General features: G+C 50.9%; 2 protein-coding genes across 2 annotated transcripts; both read right to left on the reverse strand.

Moving 5' to 3' along the window:
* Positions 1-127: 127 nt before the first annotated feature.
* On the reverse strand, positions 128-10,903 carry sec63 (SEC63 homolog, protein translocation regulator). The gene is made up of 20 exons (XM_047021815.1): positions 10,623-10,903; positions 9,300-9,399; positions 8,091-8,205; positions 7,887-7,999; positions 7,677-7,738; positions 7,382-7,440; positions 7,213-7,263; positions 6,957-7,065; positions 6,739-6,833; positions 6,398-6,530; positions 6,189-6,281; positions 5,916-6,061; positions 5,678-5,825; positions 5,366-5,448; positions 5,083-5,160; positions 4,222-4,380; positions 3,840-4,001; positions 3,388-3,588; positions 2,870-2,974; positions 128-2,700 (listed from the first exon to the last, which is right to left on the reverse strand). Exons 1-20 carry the CDS (start codon positions 10,744-10,746, stop codon positions 2,563-2,565), a joined length of 2,274 nt encoding a protein of 757 aa, XP_046877771.1. The 5' UTR covers positions 10,747-10,903; the 3' UTR covers positions 128-2,562.
* A 219-nt stretch (positions 10,904-11,122) lies between these two features.
* Positions 11,123-13,582, reverse strand: iyd (iodotyrosine deiodinase). The gene is made up of 5 exons (XM_047021918.1): positions 13,160-13,582; positions 12,357-12,551; positions 12,030-12,189; positions 11,632-11,785; positions 11,123-11,468 (listed from the first exon to the last, which is right to left on the reverse strand). Exons 1-5 carry the CDS (start codon positions 13,332-13,334, stop codon positions 11,286-11,288), a joined length of 867 nt encoding a protein of 288 aa, XP_046877874.1. The 5' UTR covers positions 13,335-13,582; the 3' UTR covers positions 11,123-11,285.
* Between the last annotated feature and the right edge of the window lie 179 nt (positions 13,583-13,761).

The raw sequence follows: 13,761 nt of genomic DNA on the forward strand, positions 1-13,761 counted from the left end.
CCACCTAAAACCTAAAATGGTTTGACTAATTGCAAGAAAGATCCCAACACACATGAATATCTAAATTATGAAACATTAAGCTATATTTACACAAGGTTTTAATTTAAATGAAAACCCAAAACAATCATTTTAAAAGTTTTATTTGAAATGATTTAAATACAAATAATATATTTTGTTTCCATTTACAATGACAGTTCCGTTGTAAACAAAAGTGGCAGATAGATTAATTGGGTAGTTTCCCCCACCGTGCTGTCGGTCCAGGTTTATAACGGGAGATGTTGCGTGTTTAACCTTTCTGCATTTTTTTCCACACAGCGTTAACGCTGATGCTACATTCTAGTGCAGACAGATCAATTCTCAGGAGTAGATTTTATGTACCCCCCAATTGGCCCACCTGGTTTAAAAACATTAGGCTTACAGTGTGCCTGTTGTCTGTGGTGGAAAGCATGCAATCAGTCTCTCCGTCATGGATTAGGCCGTTTGCAAAAGAAAAATAAGAAAACCATCTACAAATCTTTGAGTAAAGTTATTCATATTTACCTCCAGAGAAAAGGGTTAGGAAAGTACAACAGAGCAACGCATGAGGAAGCTCTGGTATTTGTAATTGACAAGTCCAATCTGTTACAACAAAAACAGATTGGTTGCTAGTTTCTATCCCAGTCCTGCTAATAATTGGAAGCCAGTTTCTCTGCGTCATTGTTGCCTTATCGTAGCCACAAGCTTCATGTCCCCTGGCCTTCTAGGTACCCCTGGCTGTAGCGTACCAACCCAGCGGGGCCTCATCTATACTGGACACCCTTTATAAACACAGCCCAGAAAACCACTTCCTAAAGACGAGGAGTTTAACTTCAGTTTCACCACCTTACTAGGCCATCGTGTCAATGAATTGAGAATCAGCCTTTAAAATGAATGACACTATTGCCCCAAATCCTAGTTGGTCTTCAAAACCTCAAATCCACAATCCAGTACATAATCCACAACAAAGTGTGTCACTTGTCAGTTCATTTTCTACTCTTCATAAAATGGAAAACCAACAATAGTGTCAATTATTTTACAATACTTAGACCCCCCCCCCCCCCCCCCACATGGCCATGCCTGTGCTGCCTGCCCTCAGGTCCGCTCCTGCTCCGCAGAGGAGACTCTGCCCACACTGCCCACCACGGCACGGCTGTGCGGCCTGTTCAATACGGCCAACTCCATAACCGCACACACACACACACGCCCGTCCTTCTACGGCGTACGCTACATCGTTAGTAAGCACGAGGACCACGAGAGCGTGCGAGTCAACAACCCAACCGAAAAGGAAAGCCAAGTTACACTCGTAGCTTGGTCCTCAGACAGAGAGAGGAAGGAGAGAACAAAAAGGAAATATTTATCAGATTAAAAAAAAACACAAAAAAGAACAAAAAGAAACCCCCCCCCCCCCCCCCCCCCCGCCCTCGGTGCATAAAACCCCAAGGACTTTCTAAGTGAACGTGTTGGCTGTGGTATTGGGTTAGGATAAGACATGTTGGCTGTGGTATTGGGGTAGGATAAGGCCTTGCAGTTGAACGGTGTACTCTGGAATGTGGTACGATGGAAAACAAACAGAACAGGAAGGTGTGAATACATATTGAAACTATCCGACGGCCCCATTAGACAAGAGATGCAGTACTCATCCCCTTGTGTCCGGTCAGCGAGTCAGAGACGCTCGTTATCTATTTCAGACTTCTTGATTGGTCGTAACCGATCCACCAAATACCTAATCAAGGCTCCAGTTGAATGACCTCGTCCTTTGCGTCCGATTTATGGTCGACCGAAACGGGCACTGAACAGTGGACTTTGGAGCTGAACTCCATTTAAATCAGGACAAAGATGCGAAGGTTGGTGAAGCCTACTGTTACGGATGAGACTGAACAGCGCCCCCCTGTGCCAAACGAGGTGAACTGCCTCTCATAGGAAGGACAAGCTCGGAAAAGAAGAGCTTGCGCAGCAGTTTCAGTATCCAATCGAAGCTCCTGAACACAAAATGGTGTGGTCAATTCACTAGAAATGATGGCATGATTTCAAATTAGAGGCTTTCGTTTATTGTGTGAATGAATGTTGCAGAACCCCCCCCCCCCCCCCCCCCCCCAAAAAAAAAAAAAAAAACTTCCCACACAGGTTCTGTCCAGTGTGTGAAAAACGCATACACACACATTCCCATACGAGACATGCACACAGGTGCATTCACACACACTCTCCCCAAACAAAGACCATCCATTCATGAATTCAAACTCACACACACACACACACACAGGCCTGGGTATATACTCATAGATTGTTCTTCTAAGTCAAAAAGGTGACAGAGTGATTCTATAAGAGGTCTCTGTACAAAAGAGGTGTGTAAAGACGGCGCGGGGGCTGGGGTCGGAGGTGGGCGGGGCGGGTGTGGTCACAGTCCATGTCGTCAGAAGATCGCCTCTTGAACTGTCCCCTTGGGAGGGGGGGGGGGGGGGTCGGGCACTGCTGTTCCTCTCCTGGGCCCTTCCGAGTGCTGGGGGAGGGGGGGGGGGAGGGGGCGGGGCCTGTGCGTCCGTGGGTCTAGTCGTTGTCCTCGTCGTCGTCCTCGCTCTCCTCGATGCCGTCGCTGTCCTCCTGCTCCTCGTCCTCCTCCTCCGTCTCGGGGATGTCCCACTGGGGGTGGTTGTCCAGCACCGCCTTGGCCTCGTGGACCTCCAGCTAGGGGACACACACACACGCACGCACGCAATGACAATACAGTCAAGATTTTTGTTTTGATTTGAGGTTTGACGTGGTGAGCGGGAGGGGGATCCTAAAGCACTGTGATCCCTTTAGGAGGAACATAAACAAAATGGGGATTTGTTAGGCTGGAATCACACACACACACCTTCAGTGGCTTGACCTGGTCCAAGCCAAGGTAGGAGTCTGAGCGCATGATGACTGAATACTGGTAGTTCCCAGTTTTAGAGGGAGCAGGAAACTTGAGTTCCACCTGGGGAGACAGGAGGAACATGTCAGCTCCACGATCTGGACGCAAAAGCGGGCTCTCGTTCCTCGTTGTGTGTGAAAGCACGTTGCTGTGCTTGCTTTTCTCCTAAGCATCTCTCTCTCACTCTCTGTCTCTCACTCTCTGTCTCTCACTCTCTGTCTCTCACTCTCTGTCTCTCACTCTCTGTCTCTCACTCTCTGTCTCTCACTCTCTGTCTCTCACTCTGTCTCTCTCTCTGTTTCTCTCTCTCTGTTTCTCTCTCTCTCTCCGTCTCTCTCCGTCTCTCTCTCTCTCCGTCTCTCTCTCTCTCTCTCTCTCTCTGTTTCTCTGTCTCTCTCTCTCTGTTTCTCTCTCTGTTTCTCTCTCTCTCTCTCTGTCTCTCTCTGTCTCTCTCTGTGTCACACACACGGCCGTACCTCTTCCACGTCTTTGAGCGTGCAGACGTGGTAGGGCATGGACACGAGGGTTTGGTCGCGGCGGTCGGCGATGTAGAGCCACCACCACTCGTGCTTCTCCTCGGGGAAGTACAGGCTGTAGACGGGGTGGGTGATCTTGGACTTGGTCTCCAGCAGGGCGCGCTCTCGCCTCTGGATGGACTGCTGCAGCGCCTCCCACTCCTGCACACACACACAGGCAGGTTTACACACGCACACGGGCAGGTTGACACGCACACAAGCAGGTTTACACACACACAGGCATTCTCATACACACGTTTTTCTGGAAGGTCACGGTTGAAACACAGGTCATAATGAAGTCGTGCCATGTAGAAGAACTCCAAACCTCAGAACAGGATGAGCTTTCACCTGCCAGATCGACTCCAGACACACACAGAGAAACCACGACACACACACACACCAAACACACACACCTCCTCGTCGTCCCCGGCGATCTCATCCACCTCCGTGTCGCTCTGCTTGTCACTCTCGTCGTCCCGCTCGCTCGGAGAGTCTTTGTTGGCCTCGGCCTCATCTGATTCGCTGCCCTTATCTGAGCCCTCCTCCTCCTCCTCCTTTGCTGTGGCGACGACCTCCTGAGACAGCGACGGATTTTAAAATGTGGAATACAAAAATAAACAAACGCAAGAAGAAGGCGCTTTTAACAAGAGAGTAAGCAATGATCTCACAATGCAGAATGCCTGTTAACACTTTCATATACGTTAGCAGTCGACGTTTCTTCCGGGTTTTTTTGTCACTGTTTTTGTGACTGTATTCGAGTTTCAAAACTAATTGGACCCTGATTGGTGCCCTTACGTTTCCTGCTACATTCCCATTGGCCTGCTTGGCCTTGCTGGTGGACGGGGGGAGGGCCTTCTTCTTGGTCAGTTTCTTCTTCTTGGACTTGGCCGTCTTCTTGGCCCCTTTGCTCTTGTTCTGCCACACTTTGGTTTTGTTTTTACTGGCGTCGCCTTGCTGTGGAGACAAACGCAGAGCCCCCCTGGTCACACAGAGCCCCCCTGGTTACGCAGAGCCCCCCTGGTTACGCAGAGCCCCCCTGGTCACGCAGAGCCCCCCTGGACACGCAGAGCCCCCCTGGACACGCAGAGCCCCCCTGGTCACGCAGAGCCCCCCTGGTCACACAGAGCCCCCCTGGTCACACAGAGCCCCCCTGGTCACACAGAGCCCCCCTGGTTACACAGAGCCCCCCTGGTCACACAGAGCCCCCCTGGTCACACAGAGCCCCCCTGGTCACGCAGAGCCCCCCTGGTCACGCAGAGCCCCCCTGGTCACGCAGAGCCCCCCTGGTCACACAGAGCCCCCCTGGTCACACAGAGCCCCCCTGGTCACACAGAGCCCCCCTGGTTACACAGAGCCCCCCTGGTCACACAGAGCCCCCCTGGTCACACAGAGCCCCCCTGGTCACACAGAGCCCCCCTGGTCACACAGAGCCCCCCTGGTTACACATAGCCCCCCTGGTCACACAGAGCCCCCCTGGTCACACAGAGCCCCCCTGGTCACACAGAGCCCCCCTGGTCACACAGAGCCCCCCTTGTCACACAGAGCCCCCCTGGTCACACATAGCCCCCCTGGTCACACAGAGCGGCCTTAAAACACATGCCGAATCACATGACATACTGTGTGTGATGTGTGTGAGATGAGTGTGTGATGCAGTACCGCTGCCTCCTCTGTGCTGGCCTCCTCTCCCAGACACGCCGCCGCCGCCGTCGCCTCCTGCTCCTTCTCAAACACGTCCTGCACACACACACACACACACACACACACACACACACACACACACAACTTAACACCATCTCCATCGTTATCACATGGAAGAATGCAGCTGCCGTGCTGGCCAGCTGGCTCTCAGTGAGAGAGCAGTCGCCCCCTGGTGGACAGACGCCATGTCGCCTTCATGGCCCAACTGAAGCCAGGTCAGGACAGGTTCTTGTTTCCTTACCGACATCCTCTTTCTCGTCAGGGTAACGGTGACCGTGACGATGGAGCCTGCTGTGATGTTATTGCTGTCTTCGTCGTCCAGGACTGGAGGGAGAGAGAGGGAGGAAGAGAGAGAGAGGTAGGGAGGAAGAGAGAGAGCGAGAGAGAGAGGAAGAGAGAGCGAGAGGAAGAGAGGAATGGGTTGGAGAAGAGGGAAGGGGGGCCAAAGGGGAGAAGGTCAGTAGGCCAAACAACACGGTCAAAATGTCAACATGAGCTCTCGGGTCTGAACCCCGCCCTGGGAGTGGAGGGGGGGGGGGGGGGGGGTCCTCACCCTGCAGCTTGGTGTCCATGGTGACGTGGGGCAGGCTGCCGAGGACGGCCATGACCTCGTCGTACTTGTCCTCCCCCAGGAAGCGCAGCATGCTGCGCCGGTCTGAGTCCTTCAGGCTCACCAGGTCCTGGAGGCTCCGCACCTTGTACTACACACACACACAGGAGCGCAGGGGGGTCAGAACACACACACTGCACAGCGACACACTACGGTCAGAACACACGCGCGGGCAGCGTACCTTTTTGGAGATGCAGTAGCGGAGGTGCTCCTCCTCAAAGTGGGGCAGCTGGAGCAGGGGGGACTTGGCCTCCTGCAGGCCCTGCACGATCATCTGGGTGAGCTTCATGCAGTTCTCTATGGACACCAGCCTGGGGGCGTGGAAGCCTGCACAGCACAACACACGCGCCCTTGTAGCCCACGGCCTTCCAGGGGACGGGACCAAACTGTGTGTGTGTGTGGTGGGATGTGTGTGTGTGTGTGTGTGTGCTGGGATGAGTGTGTGTGTGTGTACCTCCTCTGCTGTTGGCCATCATGGTGAGCTGACAGCCTACGTTGACCATCTCCTGCAGCAGAGCGGGGCTCTTTCGGATGACAAACCTCTGGTCTGGAGGACACAAAGGGGCCTGGTCAACCGCCAAGCCTCCTCACGGACGCACCGTCCCAAGGGTTCACCACGTGTGTGTGTGTGTGTGTGTGTGTGTGTGGGGGGGGGGGACGTACCCTCCTCGATGTTCTCAGACACCTCCATGCGTGCCAGGTGGGCCAGCACCAGCACTCTGGCCTTCAGGCTGTAGGGGTAGCAGAACGGAGGCTCCTTCTTCTTCACGTTGATGTTGCCCAGCTCTCGAATCAGCTGCACACACAGAGAGAGAGACAGAGAGACAGACACAGAGAGAGAGAGAGAGAGAGAGAGGGGGGGGGGGGGGGAGAGACAGAACAACACAGTTGTTCAAGTTAGCGTAAGGAACCGACGAAAGGCAGGCAGCCGGGCAGTCTTCCTCCCTCAGTCACACACACACACACACACAGAGAAGCCACACAGTGTGCGCGCACGCGCTCACCATCGGCACTTCGATGTTGTCCGTGGGCCGTATCGTGGCGTCCTTATTGCTGCGAGGGTCAAACTCAAACGCCGCCGTCAACACCATGGCCAACCCTGGGGGCAAAGGTCAAGAGACGCCATATAACCCCCGCGTCGGAACAGGCCTGAACAAAGCCCGTTTCCCACATCCCAAACAATGTGTGTTTGTGTTAGTGGGCGACAGCTGAAGAGGCTCACGTTTCATGTTCATGTTGGGCGTCTTATACATGAAGTGCATGAAGAGCTGGGTGGTGTTGATGAGGATCTGGTCTCCACTGTAGCGGATGGAGCGATACCACCAGGTGCCCTGGGACGAGGGGAACGGGAGGGAGACAGTTAGGAACAAGCGGCAGGAAGAGAGAGGAGAATGTGGAGTGGGGGGGGGGGGGGGGGGGGGGGGGGGAGTGATACACCCTCGCTCCCGACTACAGAGGATAGGAGTGGTGACGCTTACCACTACGACTGGTAGAATAACCATGAATGCTAGTCCATAGACCAACAGAACCTAGAGAGAGACAGACAGAACAAGGACAATGAGGAACAGAGAGACGGTTATCAAAGTTCAATTGACTCTTTTTGTATTTTTTCCTTTTTGATGGGCTATTCTAAATCATCAGACATACCAGCATGGAGTTCTTTTGGTCCACTATCCACGCAGGTAGAGCGATGCCAAAGCTGGTCGCTGGAGAGGACAGGAGAGATGACAGTTGACGCGAAACCAAAGGAGGAGGTTGTTGAATCGAGTTTCTTTCGCCTATTTCTAAATGTTTGAAGTGTTCGAGCCGAACAGGGTTCAAAGGAACCAACGGGGTGTGCTGCAGATAGCAGCGAGGCTAACATCAGCCGATAGCGTGCTAATAAGCTTGTTCGGGTTAGCCAAGGAACTCGACAGAGACTTAAGGAGATGGGGGAACTCACCTCCTGGCCCATCTGGGTTGCCGTACGTTTCCCAGTTCTGCCTCGACTGCTCATTGGTCAGACTGGAGGAGGAGGTGGGGGGGGGGGGGCATTGAAGGGAAACAAACAATACCATAAATATTGTGGGATCAGAAAGTCAACCGACAGCATTTCAACTGTGTCCTGTAGACATACAGACACACACACACACACACACACACAGACACTCACGCAGAGTAGGCTTTGGTGATCCTCATGAACACGGCCTCGTCTCCTCCTTTGTCAGGGTGGAACTTGAGCGACAGGAGGCGGTACTGCTTCTTGATCTCCGCCAGAGACGCCCCCTGCAACGCGGCGCATCGTCAGCACCCTGCACTCTGCTACGCACACGCTCACTCTGTGAATATACCCATGCGTGTGTGCTGGGCCCGTTACCTGGTCCATGTTGAGGACTTCATAGGGGTTATACTCCTGGTATTCTCGGTCCAGTTTGGACACCTTGTAGGCCAGGAGGAGGAACACTGCCCAGCCGAACAGCAGGGCGGCTTTCCTGAGGACGGGATCAGAGAGCCATGAGAGAGGAGGACATCGGCTGCTGCCTCACGCAGCCTTCTCTACAGGTCAGGCCTGGGCCCGGCTCAACACATCACACCTGGACCTCCTGTTACATTCGTCATATCACATAGCAACTGCTCCCATCCCTCCCTCACACACACACACACGCGCACAGGCACACACCAGCCTGACTAAAAGACGAGGGGACGTTCCCCACGTCGGGGGACCCCACCCACTCAGCGGCATCCGTTCCCGTGGCGACCTGTTAGCCTGACTGTCTGATTGGAGCACGCGGAGGTGCCTGGCCAAGGCCTGCACTGTCGACACCCTGTCGGAAACACTGGACGGGGCTCAACGGGTGAGGAGAGGGAGGGGGAGAGAGAGAGAGAGAGAGAGAGAGAGAGAGAGAGAGAGAGAGAGAGAGAGAGAGAGAGAGAGAGAGAGAGAGAGAGAGAGAGGGAGATGCTAAACAGAGGGGGAAGGCAGGAAGGAGGGAGGGCTGGCTAGGCTAACCAGGCAAAAGCACATTTTCCAAAAGAGAAAACAAGACAAGTGTGTGTGAGTGTGGGGGGGGGGGGTTGCAGCAGACACCGTCGAGTTAACTGGCAGCAGCGCATGCTTTACCTAAACACAGGGTGTGAGTACGAAGTGCTCTTAGCTGACTGGGCCTACATTACAAACACTGGCTCTGGGCGGCTGTGCGTGTGTATACAAGCGCCAGGTTTACTCAAAGTGTAAATGATTGGCTTCCCCGACCTAGCCTACACAAACGCACGGTGACGCCAGGTTCTGGCTCAACCTTGCGACGGGACCTTCCAACGGCGTGTCGAGGGATAAGGGACAGAAATATTTGGAGAGTGATATGTATGTAACTGGCCTGATATATTTAAACCCTTCTGAGGCCTATTGCCCGTCACCTGTAATCTACCAGGCAGACTGCGTGAAACACTAGTATGGATGCCGGGGCGTGACCAGATTGCTGACAGACTTTGATTAGGGTGTCATTTATGCTGTACACGTCTCCCCATTGGCTCACTGGCAGGAAGGTGTCATGGCGTGATGAGCAGGGAAGAGGGGAGGCACACTCACTTTAGCGTGGGCACGATGCTCTGCTGCGACTTCATCAGCCGGAGCCGGTACCAGAGGCATCTGCCATGGACCCGCCTCAAGCTCTTCAGACGCAGCTGCTCTGCGGGTCGAACAGCACACACACAGATGAGATGTTAGCGTAGGTTCACACACACACACGGCAGTTCTGTAATGCATTGCTTTGGGGTTTCCTTTAACAACATTTTGGTATGCTAAATAACTGTTCAATTCACTTTTGCTTCACTTAAGATGGGCATTTGAATTTACAATCGGCAAGCAGACAAATGTCATCGGGGAAAATAACTGAAATACAAGAAAGATGAGGATTCCATTGGGGTTAGGCCATTTCCTGTTTCCTCTCTTCCCAACCTCTTCCTGTGTCAGATTGCTCATTTAGATGTTGTGTCTGGATTTTAAGAACTGTGTGAAATGAGAACAATTCATTTCACCTTGCACTGTAATAGTTGACTACCTAGCTGGTTTGGTATGCACTGTACAGTGGATAACACGTTGACGTTGCAAGGTATTTATGTAGAGTGAGTTTACAGATTAAAGAAAATGGCGAGAAAACAGCTTTTTAGCGACTCTATAAATAACGATTGCTAAAAAATGCTAGATAAACTGTAATTGGGGATTGACAATCCGCTATAGTGTAGCAGGCAGCCAGCTATCGACGTTAGCTAGATACTAGTAGTAAACAACCATCCACATTGATGGCCGCGGATGTCGGTGAAGAACACGTCAGGCTTTGATAACGTTAGCTAATAACTACAGTAGCTAGCCTAACTATAGAAAAATAAAAGTTATCTACATTATTGTGGCTTAACGATGATTAGCCTACATTGACTAGCGAGCTGGAAAGATGGGCCGAATAATCAGAAGTCGTAACACTGAAGAACTTAAAACTGCCTAACAAACGTCACAGTTGGCACATAATTAGCTTGACTAGCTTTTGTTTCTTGAGTAGTTGGCTTGTTAGCTTACAACTTAAGTGAAGCCTAGTAAAGCTAACTAGTCTTGCTAGCACTGTAGCATTCAAGCATCATTGGTAACGTTAGATTGCTTCACTAATCTGTTGATGTTACAATGGAAGCTTAGCTAGCTAGTCTAAAAAAACAAAACAAACGCTGCATATGCTGATTAATGTTGGTTATTATTGACCAGCAAGCAAACCCAACCAATCTGCTAGTTATTTTATAAAAAAATAAATCATGATCTTTGAGTTTATTTCAGTAGTACCGCTAGCCTAGCTGTCTTAACATCTACGAATTAGCCATCACTTTACACTACAGTAGCCACAAGTCGGGTGACATAGGGCCTTACCAGCATTCTGATCTCGGGGCCACAGGTAATATGTCGCTGGGATCACGATAAGTCCAACGAAGGACGTTAGGAAATAGAAAAATGTGTTGCCGCTGTCATCGTACTGGAACTGCTGCCCGGCCATTTCGTAGCGGCACTTGGGTCCCCCTGCTTCTCCACCGCTATACCTCCCCTATCAAGCCCTACGTATACGACTTGACAACCGCCAACTGCCCAGCTAGCGTTCGGCCCAAAACAGCATTGTGGAGTAATCGGGATACGTGGTTTACGCCTGCGCACTGTCTTGCCGTCTTCTTCTTCAGTGGTCTGTTCATGGCTGTGCCAAAAGCTGTTCGCTGTTCGGTAGCCACCTACCGTCCCAAGACTGCCAACATATTTCGCCCTTTACACTTGCAGACTTTGCAACAAAAATGTGTACCTTTAAAGTGTGTATGTGTGTGCGTGTGTGTGTGTGTGTGTGTGTGCGTGCGTGCGTGTGTTCAAAAACAAAGATAGTATGTGAACTTGAAGGGTTTATTGAAGCTAATCAATGTCAGGGTATTGTTTATCTCTATCCCAAGTTGACATAGTATTGGTATTTAAAGGTACCTAACAAATTAATAGTATTTGTATCATCCTTACTATTATAAAATGGCTTTATCTTGTTGGCTTTCAGTGATGACATCATATGTACACCATGATGTCATCCAGAGGCTTGCGTTTGAGGTCAGGCACGGTAGCATCGGTTGCAGGGTAACCGACAGGAAGTAGCATCAGCAGCTTCTCATTGGCTGGCCGTTGGAGGAGATGTCTAAGCTGGGGGCCACAATTGAGGGGTGTGGACGTCACCGTCACCAGACCTACATTCTGGAGGGGGGAAAGCATACCGTATCCCACTCAAAAACCTCATTGCGTAAACTTGTGGGCAAATCGTAAGGACTCAAGCCTACTCAAGGCTTAACATATGGCCTTGTTATAGTGGGAGTCATAGCATAGGTCATGGCTGGGGTGTGTCATTGAAGAGCCTTACCTGAAGTGCAGCCAATAGCAGTCCACAGGATATGGAGACACTGATCTCATTGTAGTAGTGGGTCTTCTTAGCATTGGGTAGAATGCCATAGATCTGCTTGAAGATGAGGATCAGGTATGGAGCCGTATCCAGGTACTCCTTTACCCAGTTAGTCCTGGGTTGCAGAGGAAAACACAGAGGCCAGGAGGAAGAAAATCGAGATGAAAACAAATGTACAACAGCTGTTCTCCCCCGAGATATCCTGTTTACGTAACGTTTAGGACATCGGACCGAGCAAGAGACCGCGTGTGTATGTCTGTCTGTGCGCAGGCGAGCCACTTAGTTCACATGAAAAGAGCCACTCATGCCCTTTCAGGCATGTCTTGTTTTGCAGTTGTGCGTCCGCGTGTGTCGCTCACCTCAGCCTCTGCAGGTCACTGACCCACTTGTGCCCCATCCTCTGGCGATAGTTGACCTCCTCTTCCTCCTCCACGATGAGCCTGATCTGGTGCTTGGTCTCGGGGTCGCCCACCACCACATAGGTCCAGGGCTCCGTGTGGGCTCCACTAGGGGCCGTGCCTATCCGGGAAAACAACGGCATCAGGATACACTCGAGGCTGTACGCGTGCGTGCGTGTGTGCACCTTTTGCGATTGAAATGTGTGAATAGGTGTTTGTGCTGTCTGTGTGTCCGAGTGTGCGTGACTGTGTGTGTGTGTTTGCGTGTGTGCCCATGCCCACACTCACCAGCAGTGAGGATGACGTTGTCGATGACCTCTCGAGGTACAGGCTCAGGGCTGATGAAGCGGACAGAGCGCCTCTGGTTCAGCAGACGGTAGAGGTCCTTGGATCTCTCAGCCATTATGTCAACAGGGTATCGCACCACAGGATAGGGCACATGGGGAAGGTCCTCCTCCCCACTGTCCACCCAATTGTCACCGTCTAAATGATGACAGGCAAGACGTAAGACCAATGATCAGGCACAAAATATCGAGATTGAAACTTTTAACTTGGCGAGGACATTTTGGCATGGTTTGAATACATTCCTAAGCTAAACAGTCATTCTTTTGGGTTACCAGATGTACCCTTTGGACCCTGCGTGGGATAAGGGGAATGTTGCCCAGATCGGCCTACACTCTCTTCTCTCGCTCTCACAGCTACCTTGTTGATAATAACCTATTTTATTTGCATACGTAACTTCAACCAACTTCCGCACTAAAAGTAAAAGTGTAGGTTTGACTATAGGCCTGCTGCATATTCAAAAATACATTTAATTTAAATGGGTTACAGTGTCAAATTGCTACATAAATACACCACTATTAGGCAGGAAACGTTAAACTTTAGAAATATATTTGGTGCAGCACGGCTCCATTGAGAAACTAATCAGCTGCGTCAAAACGAATATCAAAATTATACTCCTTTGACTCCAGCCTTGGAACATCAGAAAAGAAAACTGTCATGAGAGTAGTCTTCTGAAGGACTGACTACTAAGACTTTAAGCTTCTAAAATAATAGCGCAATTTCCTCCCAAGGTGGGACGCAAAATATACCTTCATCTTTGGATGTGATTTCTGTGTCGTCCTTTAAATCCTCATCCACCCATGGTTTAGACCTAGAGGAAGGTTTTGCTTCTTCTTTTGAAGTTTGCACCTTTTCCCGAGAGCTTAAAAATAGAACGACAATGACCACGCTTAAAATTGCAACGAGTATTGCGGTAAAAGTCATGTTCCGCTGCCTCTCCAACTTTCACTAGGTTAATAATCAACAATTACGCATGAACGGACATAGCATGGTTAGATATTAAAACTATTCAAACAAGTCTCTAAACTACCCTATGCGTAGCGTAACCCATGTATATGATCCGTAACCTTTAGGCAGGTGTGATAAATGGGTCTGTTACGCCTGGTTCACATGAGTATCTGCCAGAACAGGGTGGGCATTGGGCATGCTCCAAACGGTGATATAGCCTACACATTTGCAGCAAACGGATATGAGCTGTGCAAGAGTTGTAAAAAGTCTCATTGGCCATTCAGTGGACCCACAATTTCGTTTTTCTCTACTTTTAAACTACAGTGAAAAGTTGAGGTTTTCCTGTACTGTTACATCTGCATTCTGGCGCGGTAAATCCCGCCCCCACCTTTTGACAGTGCAA

The sequence above is a fragment of the Hypomesus transpacificus genome, chromosome 6 (genome assembly GCF_021917145.1).
Source record: "Hypomesus transpacificus isolate Combined female chromosome 6, fHypTra1, whole genome shotgun sequence".
Lineage (NCBI taxonomy): Eukaryota > Metazoa > Chordata > Actinopteri > Osmeriformes > Osmeridae > Hypomesus > Hypomesus transpacificus.

Excerpts from the sequence above, each read along its gene's own strand:
- sec63 (XM_047021815.1), bottom strand. The coding sequence starts at position 10,746 with ATGGCCGGGCAGCAGTTCCAGTACGATGACAGCGGCAACACATTTTTC. Across the intron at positions 7,441-7,676 it reads CAACCCAGATGGGCCAGGAG|CGACCAGCTTTGGCATCGCT; the intron begins GTGAGTTCCCCC and ends TGTCCTCTCCAG. Across the intron at positions 3,589-3,839 it reads TCGCCGGGGACGACGAGGAG|GAGTGGGAGGCGCTGCAGCA; the intron begins GTGTGTGTGTTT and ends GTGTGTGTGCAG.
- iyd (XM_047021918.1), bottom strand. The coding sequence starts at position 13,334 with ATGACTTTTACCGCAATACTCGTTGCAATTTTAAGCGTGGTCATTGTC. Across the intron at positions 12,552-13,159 it reads AATCACATCCAAAGATGAAG|ACGGTGACAATTGGGTGGAC; the intron begins GTATATTTTGCG and ends GTCATCATTTAG. Across the intron at positions 11,786-12,029 it reads AGTGACCTGCAGAGGCTGAG|GACTAACTGGGTAAAGGAGT; the intron begins GTGAGCGACACA and ends TCTGCAACCCAG.